This window comes from Dreissena polymorpha, chromosome 3, assembly GCF_020536995.1.
Source record: "Dreissena polymorpha isolate Duluth1 chromosome 3, UMN_Dpol_1.0, whole genome shotgun sequence".
Lineage (NCBI taxonomy): Eukaryota > Metazoa > Mollusca > Bivalvia > Myida > Dreissenidae > Dreissena > Dreissena polymorpha.
Genome location: NC_068357.1, coordinates 73000526 through 73013939, shown reverse-complemented (window position 1 = coordinate 73013939; position 13414 = coordinate 73000526). Strand labels below are relative to the sequence as shown.

Genomic DNA, 13414 nt, shown 5'->3' with positions numbered 1-13414 from the left:
GACACAAGGTCACACAGTTTCGTCTTTCACATGGGTTTATGTATAGGAATTCTACACATGACAAATACAAGCATGATTTTCATGTGGTGCTCTTGAACTTATTAACTTGTACTGAAACACACAATTATGTCATGGACAGACTACACAGACCGTAATCTATTAAAGATGCAATGAATCTATGTAGACCATTAAACCCCAAACTGTATGCACATTAAACAAGAGCACCGCATAACGGGTGCCAACACTCGGCTGCGGGTGCAGTTTTGAATAAATGAAAGCTTGTCAGAATAATTTTTTTTAGAGGTCACAGTGACCTTGACCTTTGACCTAGGTGGAAGCACTTTGATTTTAGAGCCAATGTAAAGGTTTTATCACGGCAGACGCCCGACGACGAGCTGGCTATGACAATAACTTGGGTTTTCTCCGAAAACAGCGTATCTAAAAATTAGTTAAATATGTACCGCATTATTTGGAGGTACCAAGTCACCTGTGCAGTCACAGCTTTAAGCTTACCTGGACAATAGGGTGCAATATAATCAATATGAATTTAATCTAAATTTAAATACACACATTAAAATTAGCTGTTGATTTGTAGCAAAAAATGAGACTTACAGCAGAGTCATCATCTACAACTACTGCCTCCCCATCTGTTCTCAAATATGGCGTTTGTTTGTCTGGCAAATTTTCATCAGATATTTCCATATAATTTTCATCTGTACTTTCTACACTTTTTGATGAATATGAGTCTTCGTCAGAGTTTTCTATTTTTTGAATATCTGGCACTGTTTTCTTTGGCATACTTTTCTTTTGATCTGCCATTTGCTTACTATCATCAGTTGGTATGTCTTCTGCCTGCTTGTCTTGTTCACATGTTGATGCCTTATCTGTGTCTGTTTTAGTTTGTAATGCATCTGCTGTGTTACTTTTTATTGAATCTCCTGTGCTTGCTTTGTCAAGTGCTGATATGCTACAACTGCCAGATGCTGTTTGTAGATCTGCATCTGCATTACCTTCAGCCACATCACTAGTCTCATTATTGAGATCAATATCAATCTCAACAGTTGTGCATTCTGTAGGCTTGGTTGTCAACAAAATCTGCCCTTCTTCATTTGGAGATGAAGCTAACCTTCCTACATAGCATAACACAATTTCATTAAAATTTGAATGAATTCTTGCATTACAAAAAGGTCATGGTTTTGGATAATATTGCTTGCATACATTGATAATAATGTTTCAAAAGCTACATTTAATAGTTCTGTGTCCTGTAACCTGACCAACCTTTTTCCACTTAAAATACTGCTGTTACATGACAATGCTAATACAGAGGTGTACATAATATAGCGGTGTAAAGAATATAAAGGTGTATAGAATATATTGGTGTATAGAATATAGTGGTGTATAGAATATAGTGGCGCATAGAATATAGTGGTGTATAGAATATAGAGGTGTATAGAATATTGAGGTGTATAGAATAGTGTTGTATAGAATATAGTGGTGTATGAAATATAGTGGTGTATAGAATATAGAGGTGTATATAATATAGTGATGCATAGAATATAGAGGTGTATAAAATATAGTGGTGTATAGAATATACAATGTAGTGGTGTATAGAATATAGTGGTGTATAGAATATAGAGGTGTATAGACTATAGAGGTGTATAGAATATAGAGGTGCATAGAATATAGAGGTGTATACAATATAGTGGTGTATACCATAGAATATAGTAGTATATAGAATATAGCGGTGTATAGAATATAGATGTGTAAAGAATATATAGAAGTGAAAAGAATATAATGGTGTATAGAATATGGTGGTGTAAAGAATATAGTGGTGCATAGAATTGGCATACCCCAATAAATAATCAATCATATGACAAGTTGTTTTTTCTTTTAAAAACTGTTAAGATAATAGTCTCAACTGAGGTGCTTCAATTCAAGCACTGAATGAAAATAAACAAGAGATTGCCTAGCAATATTGTCCCCTACCAGTGAAACTCCACCATTGTCAGTATATATATATATATATATATATATATATATATATATATATATATATATATATATATATATATATATATATATATATATATATATATATATATATATATATGTATATATATATATATATTTGTTGCCATAGCAACCATAATTCTTGACGTAGTAACAAAATGAAATGATGTGCATAATCTCCATATTGCCATGTTTCAAGTTTCATGAAAAATATGAAGAACTTTTAAAGCTATAGCAGGATCCAGAAAAGTGTGACGGACTGACAGACAGACAGGCTTACAGACAGAGCATAAACCTTAAGTCCCAATAAAGCTGTATAACCAATCGATATAAGTACCTAATAAACAAAAGTTTTGATACAGGGCCTAGAACGTAAGGACAATTATTTGACGTGTGTGGTTGTTGTTGTTGTTGTTGTTACTGGTTTATGCAATAAAAAGCCAGCTGGGTCCAGAGTGAGAAATCAATTAGTAAATGGTGTGTAACCTATATTTATTAAAGTAATTTTATTTGGAAATTACATATTGTCACGAGTAAAGATGAAGCATAAAACAAAACAATAGTGCCCATCACACAAACATGATGTCAAATAATTATTTTTGCAAAGATTGATGTAGATTTAGGTAGATTTGGGAAGATTTCTGTAGATTTGGGTAATTCGTGTGGATATAAACACAAAATTTAACCAAATATTTAAAGTTACTAAGTCCAAAAAGGGCCATAATTTTGTCAAAATGCCAACTAGAGTTATGCAACTTGTCATGTACAGTCCCCTTATGATAGTTAGCGAGTGTTCCAAGTATGAAAGCAATAGCTTTGATACTTTAGGAATAAAGTGGACCTAAACACAAAACTTAACCAAATTTTCAATTTTCTAAGTATAAAAAGGGCACATACTTCTGTCAAAATGCCAGCCAGTGTTATCTTACTTTGCCTCCCAAGTCCCCTCATGATAGTTAGTAAGTGCACCCAGTTTGAATGCAATAGCTTTGATACTTTAAAGGGATCTTTTCACGCTTTGGTAAATTGACAAAATTGAAAAAAGTTGTTTCAGATTCGTAAGTTTTCGTTTTAGTTATGATATTTGTGAGGAAACAGTAATACTGAACATTAACCATGCCCTAATATAGCCATTATATGCATCTTTTGATGATTTTAAAACCTAAAAATTATAAAGCGTTGCAACGCGAAACGATTGAATAATTTGGAGAGTTCTGTTTTTGTCGTTAAATTTTGTGAAACTACAAAGATTGCTTATATAAGGTATAAAATACGTCACGAATGTATACTCGGCGGAATAGCTCAGTAGGCTAGAGCGTTTTTACTTCAGGACTCTGGCAGGACTCCAGGGGTCACTGGTTCGAAACCTGCTCCGGGCAATGTTCTTTTCCTTTTTTAAATTTTTTTCTTGATTTTTTACTGGAGCTTTTACGATCCAATGTTTACATTTATCAATATAAAGCATTTAATGAATAAGTTAAAAAATGCCAAAATCTGTGAAAAGGCCCCTTTAATGAGAAAAGTGGACCTAAACACAAAACTTAACCAGACGCCGACGGTCAGGTGATGACAATAGCTCATTGTTGTTGTTTTTTCAAAAAATAGATGAGCTAATCATCTGATTTTTTTCCTCATAAAAATTTCACCCGTATAGCTTAACTTTACCTTAGTTACCTTAGTAGAACAGTGATGGCAAAATAATATTTTCTATTTCATGATCAATCTTCAAAATGTTTAAAATATATACATTTTGTACTTAGTTAATTACAAACATATCTGCTAATGATTTAAAATTTTGGAGTTTTTGTGAGAAAAGTTCCAGTGATAAAAGATGAAAATTGGATCAATACTTTGCAACCAGATATGAGCCAAATCATGCAGAATGTTTCTCATGCCATATGCAGCCAACTTAGCTCCACACAAGTCTGTGCAATCTGGTCATGAGCTACCATGTCCAAACTTGCATGGCTAAATAGTGAATAGGGTAGTTCCTGACAAAACTGCAGCAAATGGTATGTGACCTATTTTGCAGGATGCACCTCATATACCCCTTTACCACTTAGATACGTATTTTCATGCATGTGTAGTCCCATAGAAAGTAATATTTAACTAAATACCTTTCTTATTAAATTCAAGTTTTAAAGACTTCATTTCCAACCTTTAGTTACTGATGAGCAGCAAACAGCATAAAACCTGAACAGAATGCGAGTAACTCGCAGGCTTTTCTAGTTTTATGCTGGTTGCACATAGCCATTTTCACTTTGCTTCTTATGGGGGAAAGCGTTTAAGAAGGTTTTGTTTGAGACACTGCTCACCATTATCATGTTTGGGTTTCTCCTCCTCCTCCTCTTCCATTTTGACACCATTCACTTTTTCTTCTGGCTACAAATAAGTTGAGGGATTATTGTAAATTTTATACAACACAGAAACAGATTACCTATGCCAACCGAAAATGGAATGGTAGACTTGGTGACTGTTAGATGGGCAATCATTGGCAGTGACTTTTGGTCTGCTTAACCAAACAGTACAACTTAAAATCAGGCCAATAATTTTATTAAACTTGAGTTGAAATGGCACTAATATCTGCCCAAATGCATTTATCTAGAATATATCAATATACATGTAGATTTTTTTTTATGGTTTAAACCATTATCACACACTAAAACAGATTTGTAAGTAACATTTTGAATTTATTCTTCCATCTACTTTTTGTTTTGTTTTTTCATGTTATAAAATCATGTTGTCTATTACTATGGAAAAAAATTGGGATGCCTACCTCATGCTTTGTTTCAGTCTGATCAGGCTCCATTTTTTCCTCCTGATTAGCTTCCCAATCCTCGCCTGCCACATGTTCAACAGCCTGGTCTGTGTCCATCTGGTCAACTTCTTTATTGAACAGACAATTTAGGTAATAACCTAATCGATCATACCAAGTGAAACAATGCTTTTATAAACATTTTTTAACGACTTAAAGAATGAGATATCCAGGTGTGTTTTCATTAGATTGTTTAATTTTGCATTTTCATCATGTCTCTCCAATTCTTTTCATATAAAAAATATTATATTTATTTCAATAAAATATTTCTAATAACCTAAGCATGTTATACCAAAAAGATGATTTAAAAATGCACTTTTTTGGACTGAACACCATTGTTTAAATAATTCCCCCAAACAAAAAATCTCTGCACCAATCCACTCCATACAAAAAACATTAACAGTGTGGAAATAAAATATTCAACAAAGATTATTTGTTTATCATGTTTTTCATTTCAACACTAAGCGTACATTTTTTAAATGAAAACGTTGAAGAAATTTACAAGCATAATTTGCCATTTCATAACAAACTGAATCTTTCCACAATGAGCTTAGCATCTCACCAGGTTTAGATTCCTCCTGATCCTCCTGTTCTGTGACTGGCATTGCCTCAGGCTTAGAGTCCTCTGCCTCCTTAGGCTCTTCTTTCACTTCTTCTGGACTGTCCTCTTCCTTAACTTCTTGAACAGGCTCTTCAAAAGGAGCCCCATCATCTTCGGGCTGATCATTGGCTGACTCACTTTCATCAGCAGGGACCTGGTCTGCCTCAGGTTCTGCATCAGGCTCTTCGGTTTCTGACAAACTTGGTGCCACCTCTTCAACTACAGGTTTGTCATCCTTTGGAACCTCCTGTGGAACAGGTTTCACAGTTTCTACTGGGGCTGGTTCTTGTGGTTCCTCCTCCTAATGTAAAACAATATAATAAATTTGGTGCTTAATCTAGAAGTTCAGATCAACATGGCAATAAGGGCTGTCACAATTAAACAGTAAACCAGTGTTTTGTGATATTTGCCAACACAAAAATTGTATCACAAGACAGTGTTGGTACACACGTTTTATGATGCACTTAACTCTAATGCAACAAGCCCCCATAGAATTAGATTAGTGCACATTTTAATGACTTACATGCAAACTTATGGTTCATTGTATCAAGAGTCCTACAGCTGATTTATTTGGACACTATTTGTTCTTGCACATTCTGAAATGGTTTGACTTCCGGACTCCAGGTTTTATAGCATTGACCTGACGTTCACTTAAAACTATTGTTTATAATTTGTAAACCAGACAAGGCATCTTTACCTGAGAAGACTGTTGTGATTCACCAGCTTCCCGTGAGCTTTCATCCAGACTCTGAGAGGTATCTGCATCACCATCCATGGAGGTGTCAATTGATTGACTTGAAGCATTGTGATCTCCACCTGATATGAATGAAAATACATGACTAAATTAAATAAATAATAAACTTATAAATTACTTCAAAATAATATAATAAACTTATAAATTACTTCAAAAGAAAATATAATACATTGCACCTTGTTGAATTTACCTTCATTTGAACATTACAAAAGGTCTGTTTTAGGTTAATTTCCAAACATCAATTTGGTGTCTGATAAAAAAGTTCAGAGCCCTGAGTCAACGGGAACTTTTTGTGCAAGTGCATGTTCAGCTTTAATGGGATTTAACTGCTATTGTGGGATGCGTTTACCATTAGTGTTATGCAATTTTACAATTATTACTTTGAATTATTCCTGCTTGCATCCTTAGTGCATGCAATTACAGTAGCAAACAAACTCTTTGTCACCTGCACTGTAAGGCAAAGAAGGCTCATTTTCCACCAGTGTTACAATTATCCCGGAGTATTCCGGAGAAAATCGATAGCGTATTTTCCAATTCCGAATACTCAGCTTTTTCGATTGCAAAAACTTTTTTTTAATGAACCGTTGACGTGTTTGAAACTTTTAATTAAATATTGGTGCTGTTTAACCTATTTACAGTGAATCTACCAGGCGAGACAACAATGGCGGACAGTGGTGTTGGTTTCGTTTCTACGGCAGTTAGTATTGAAGGATTTTCGTCATAAAAAGGTCATTGTCCAATAAAGTTAAGTTAAATATTATTGTCCTTAAAATAATTTATCTGCTATATGAAGATGGTTTGCAGATGCAAGTGAATATTCCTCAAGTACCGCGAGTCAACCATGTTGCAGTTTATATATATATGATTTGTTAGTGTCTATTCATGCCAGAAAATAAATCATGTTGCTAATATTACCGTCGATTAAAAAAGTGCCACCCGGATATCGGACGGCGCTTTTCTATGAAATATCTGGTTACCAGTTGCAAATCCCAGCGACCAGAAGGGTCAATAGCTTGGAGTTGGATTATTGCAGCTATGTTACAAGATACAAACTTTTATTTTAAGTTGGTTTACAATAATAACAGTTTAAGTTGAAAAGTTATAAAACAAAGCTCAGTGACGACTGCAAAAGTAATTAACAAATAATTTTTCAATAATGAACTGTTTAACATCATATGTAATGTACATTTATTGTAAACTTGTTTAATTTCACATATATGAGCTTGCCAAATCGCACTTGAGTAGGACAAAGTGACAGATACCTTTTATTTCTTTCTCCAATCTTGAAATGAGAACTGCCTTTTTGCCCTTCGTATCTAGACCTCTGGAACGCAATTCATCTTGCAACTCAGCAACTTTTAACTTGTCGAGATTTGTTGGATCCAGTTCACTCATATTGTTAAGGAATAATGACACCAAATCTTCAATAACCTGTCAATAATATCCGCAAGGGTAGATAGACAGTATAGATAGATAATTTATAACAATTTCAGCATATTCCCCAAGTAGCCTAAAAATGTGATGTCATACCCTAACCATCTTGTATTACTGGTGGCAAAAAGCGCCACCTTGTATTACATTAAGGTGTAGCTGAATATTACCAGAAAAGATTAAATTGTGTAGAAATAATGTTGCATTTTATTGCAAACTTATATAAAATATATTTTTTCTACATCTGTGAAATTTAATGGATCAGATTTGACCTCACTAAAATGGTGACCACAACTTAATAAATCCTAAATATTTTTTTGGTCAGGTAAGATAGTCTTAATTTGAACAGTATAACTTCTCTAAAAAAAACACCCTCCTCTATGATGTATAACACTTCTTAGTTTGATGAAAGTGAAAATTTGCCTGTCTTTGTTCTTTGTCCGGAATTTCTTTTCCGGAACGATTGACAATTTATAATAGTAATAATTATACATACTGTAAAACCATTAAATTTTGTGTTGTACGAATTTCGTTGGTCCGATGAACCACGAATTCAAGTACCAACGATAATTTATATTTATTATATTGTTCTCTTTTACATGACTTCGTCAAATTAGCAGTGTGCAGATTTATCACATATGTCAATTAGTGCAAATTAAAGTTAAAAATGACAACGGTTTTCACACGTGTATTTTGGGGACCTTATTACTCAATTGTTATTACTAGGAGACCGATTGCGCTGAGCATTGCAAATATTGTCAAAACAACCTTGATGGAAATTAGCGAGTGGGGAATCCACAAGTACGCCGCTTTATTGCTCTTATCGACCTGAAGTCTTGCTGTCAACATAGATTAGCAGATTATGCTTCGTTATTACTCTGGTTGTTTTAATAAAAGTTTAATTATAATGACGGTCGGTTTTCCTAGAAAATTTGACATCCACGAAATTATGTGTCAACGAATTACAGTCAACTCGCCAATAGGGGGTCACACCAATAGGGGGTCACTATCGTGTATTTCATGAAAAAGTATAATCAATAAAGAAAACAATTGTTGCATAGTGTGTCCCTTGGATAAATGTACAATTTTACAAAATTGTGAAAAGATGCTCCAACTGTTGATCTGACAGGGGAGATAATGCTGTAAACAGTGATCCTTTATTGGCGATAGTGACTGCTTTTGTATACATCATTTTATTATAGGTACCGTAATTACTCTATGTTTTCCGACACTTAAAAATAATTAAATTTTTTTCGTGTCAAAAACCATAGATACGAAAAATATTCACAAAATGCAGGTGTCCAAAAACTTATAGTCGAAAATTGAAGTGTCCGAAAATAGCGTCAATTGTACCAACGACTACCGGTGAAAGCATGCGCTTGTAAAATACCATGCCGTATAGTATAAATTACAGTTATATATATTTGCACTGCATTTTAAATTATTTTAAATGCTTAATTAATTTGACCGAAAGTTACTACAAGGTTGTACTGAGACCAACGAGTTCAAAGATGAGAATGTGACGTACCGATACTCGCTAGTATGAACCTGTAATTAACGCAAAAAAAAAGCAAACCATGAATTCTTTGTTTGTTCATTTCAGATAGTTGTTTTCTAACACCTTACAATGTTCGTAAAACTTGCAATAGGGTGCATCACACTTTGAAGCATTTAGTATTTGTCAGTTATTTTACATTGCGGTAGATAATTGAACTGTTAATTGGTTCTGCCCCTGGTAAGTGTCATAAAGCTTATGCTATCGGGCGAAACCATTGTTTAATACCGGTTTACAAGGTTATTAACCCAATAACGCAATGTTATGGTCCGTTGCCCTCAGGCATGCACCTTCCATGTTTTATGATGTTAATCTGGTTGTAAAACCCCAGATCGAAGTGTCATTAGATATCGAAAACAGGACCGAAATTTGGTAAAATAGTGCTGTAAAATATTCTGTCCGATTTAGAGACATAAATAATGGACGAAAAATCGTGTGTCCGAAAATTAAGAGCCATGAAAAATAATTATTTTGGCTAAAAAAGGGGGTGTCCGAAAACTTAGTGTCCGAAAACATAGAGTAATTACGGTAATTTTTATTAATGTTTAATGAAATAGTTTTTATCTCAAATTTGGTTAAATGACAGCGTTATAAACTGTTTATTTTATAGTGTTTGTGATCATATGGTATTTTTTCATTGTCTTACTTTCATTGGTCATTTTTGCAAAAAATCAGAAGTGTACTGCGGCAAAATAATAATACAGAAAAATGATATGATGGCATTTATTTTTAAATCTTGTTATATATACACACACAAAAAAGGACACAATTCTAATGGATATATTTAACGTTTTTTGGCATGTGATTCTCTATTTGCAAGTTGATAGCACAGGTGGTTAGCGTGTGGCTATGATATTAATTAGTGAAAACATCATTTTGAATGATAAATAATCATATTATAACGAAAAATTAACTTTTCTGAAAAAAAAAATTTCACTATCAAATATATATATAACAAGGTATGCAACTCAAAATCACCCCAAAACGGGGTGCATCGCTTTGAACAGCCATATCTTCATCAATTGTGCAGCGATTTTCACGATCTCGGTCTTATTCAACGCAGAAATGAATTTCCTTTCTGGAAATGTATATGTCTTGCAATATTTTTACAAATGCTGGGTCAACTTTTAAGAAATAACACGATACACAACACGCATGACCCAGTTGACAGTGATCATGTATTCTTTATGAATGAAATCTCCAGTTGTAAAGACACACCTCCGCATTGGACCAATGAAATCACTCGTATTTTTAAAATGTCAGTTAGTTGAAATGTATGTAAACAAAGGTTTCAAACGGCGCTGGACAGTTAGTCTTGATGCAGAATGTAACGACAAGAACGGTAATAATGTTTTTTCATACGTTTTATTGAATTATGGTATCGAACTACATGAACTTTGTAGGGAAGTTGCCCTTTACTCCGTGAAGATTTCAGTCTTAAAGACAGCATGATCACTGTCAACTGGGTCATGCGTGTTGTGTATCGTGTTATTTCTTAAACGTTGACCCAGCATTTGTTAAAATATTGCAAGACATATACATTTCCAGAAAGGAAATTCATTTCTGCGTTGAATAAGACCGAGATCGTGAAAATCGCTGCAAAATTTATGAAGATATGGCTGTTCAAAGCGATGCACCCCGTTTTGGGCTGATTTTGAGTTGCATACCTTGTTATATATATATTTGATAGTGAAATATTTTTTTTTTAGAAAAGTTAATTTTTCGTTATAATATGATTATTTATCATTCAAAATGACGTTTTCACTAATTAATATCATAGCCACACGCTAACCACCTGTGGTTGATAGTTGTTTTTTCTTAAACCTCGAAATTTCATACCGACGAATTTCTATACATTTACAGTAATTAATTACGATTTACGTATGAAAGAACTGAATGAAAATAAAATAAAGCTCTATAACCAATCAATATGTGTACCTAACAAACGACAGTTTTGATACAGGGCATAGAACGTAAGGACATTTATTAAAAATTAAACGATGTCTGTGGTTGTTGTTGTTGTTGTTACAGTGCGGCGACACGAATTACCTAAACTAACCAAAATCTACCCATTCTTCCCAAATCTCAATCTCCTAGCAGAGTTGCCGTTCGTGTCTCAACATACATGAATGCAATGAACCGCAGTGTAAGAGAGTGCCCAAATCTACCTAAATCTACATAAATTTTTGTACAAATAATAATTTTACATCATGTTTGAGTGATGGGCACTATTGTTTGTGTTATGCTTCATCTTTACCTGTGACAATATGTAAATTCCAAATAAAATTAATTTAATCAATATAGGTTACACACCAATTACTAATTTATTTCTGTTCTGGCCACTATGGTACCCACTATATTTTGGTCATAAATGTTATCGTTGTAGTATATGATAATTTTCTTTAGATCAAACTTGTTTCACATTTTTAACTTCATTTTTTTGTTGCCGTATTTAACATTTTCAACAATCAACTCGAACTTCCTGCCTATTCAACTATCTAAATCTACCAAAATCTTACCAAATCTACACAAATCTACATAAAACATATACTAATAATTATTTTACATCATGTTTGTGTGATAGGCACTAATTTTTTTTATTCTTCATCTTTACTCGATATGATATATGAAATGCTAATTCTGATATGGTTGAAACAATAGAGGGTACTAATGAGGCATTTGAAGTATTTTATAACATATTAAATTCAGTCCTTAATAAGAATGCCCATCAAATATAAAAAAGTGAAGAGATTACAACAACCTGGTTGGTACAACGAAAACGTAAAACAAGCCAGGTCTTTAAAGGATAAATATAAACGTGAATCTAATTTGCCACAATATAAGTTGTGGCGTAATAAATGTAACAGTGCAATCAAAATGGCTAAAAAAGAATATTTTTCGAATGCGGTACAAAACAAAACAAGTGCGAAATCGCTCTGGAAAACTATTTAATTAGCATCAAATGAACACACAGAATCCTCTATTTTGCCAAATGTAATAAGGAAGGATGATCATATAATATTTGGTAAAACAAATGTAGCTAATGCACTCAATGACCACTTTGTTGACATCTCGAAACTTATTAAAAAGACTGAATTTGCTGAACACGATTTCCACTCACTGGAAACATATCTAGATGCTAAGCTAGAATCTAAGCATTTCTCTGTTCAGTTTATTACTACATCAGAAGTTAGTACTTTAATTAATCAACTTCATTCAAACAAATCTGCTGGGCTGATAGTATAGGGCCCAGCATTATTAAACTTTGCAAAGAATTCATTATACAACCAATCACTGCTCTTATAAATAACTGTATATCACATGGAACCTTTCCCGACGTGCTTAAAATTGCAAACGTAATACCTTTATACAAGGGTGGATCGGTAGAAGATCCCAATAATTAAAGACCAATATCACTTTTACCTACTATCACTTTTACCTACTATATCTAAAATATTTGAAAAGCATATAGCTAAACAATTGCATATATATCTAGAATCTACAGGTCTATTAAACAAAACTCAGTCGGGTTTTCGCAAATATCATTCTTGTCAAACAGCATTGATTAATATAGTTGATTCATGGCTTAAACAAATTAATAATGGAAATCTGGTAGGTACAATTTTCTTGGATTTTAAAAAAGCATTTGATCTTGTGGACCATAGGGTTCTTTTATACAAATTAAAACTTTATCATTTTAATGATAGGTCATGCGACCTATTTTCTTCATATCTCCGCAATCGATTTCAGTATATCAAAGCAGAAAACACTACCTCTACTTGTAAAAGCATCATTGCTGGTGTTCCCCAATGATCTATTTTAGGACCTCTTCTATTTCTTATTTACGTTAATGATCTTTCGCTAGATCTTACATGTGATTCTGCCATGTATGCTGATGATACAACATTGCACACTGTATGAACAAATATTCAAACACTTCAAAATAAGCTACAAACAAATCTTTCAATTGTAAATGATTGGTGCCAAACTAATAACATGATTATTAATCCACTAAAAACTACTTGTATGGTATTAGGGTCGAAACGGAAAGCTCGAAACTTAACAAATCTAAAACTTAAAATTTCAGATACGGTGATCAAAACAGTAAATTGTAAAAACTTATTGGCCTTTATATTGACAATACTCTATCTTGGAAACTACACATTAACAGCGTTTGTTCAAAAATATCATCACGAATGTTTCTTTTGCACAAAAAAAAACATATTTAACCATTGAAATGCGTAAGCT

At 33.3% G+C, this 13414-nt stretch overlaps 1 protein-coding gene across 5 annotated transcripts in view; it reads right to left on the bottom strand.

The window, feature by feature from the left end:
• LOC127874738 (uncharacterized) overlaps positions 1–11212 on the bottom strand; it is a 43759-nt gene extending 32547 nt beyond the window's left edge. For 2 of the 5 annotated variants that reach the window (XR_008047075.1, XM_052419284.1), the window contains exons 1-7: positions 11105–11212; positions 7443–7611; positions 6124–6242; positions 5388–5727; positions 4787–4896; positions 4326–4392; positions 613–1130 (exon numbers count right to left, since the gene is read on the bottom strand). Coding sequence is in view for 4 of the 5 variants with exons in the window: in XM_052419284.1 (XP_052275244.1) it covers positions 613–1130; positions 4326–4392; positions 4787–4896; positions 5388–5727; positions 6124–6242; positions 7443–7575 (1287 nt within the window). In the remaining variant the exon portion in view is untranslated. Of the gene's footprint in view, positions 1–612; positions 1131–4325; positions 4393–4786; positions 4897–5387; positions 5728–6123; positions 6243–7442; positions 7691–11104 lie in introns of all 5 variants that reach the window. The other 3 variants (XM_052419287.1, XM_052419285.1, XM_052419288.1) reach the window with 3 other exon arrangements.
• Positions 11213–13414: the final 2202 nt, after the last annotated feature.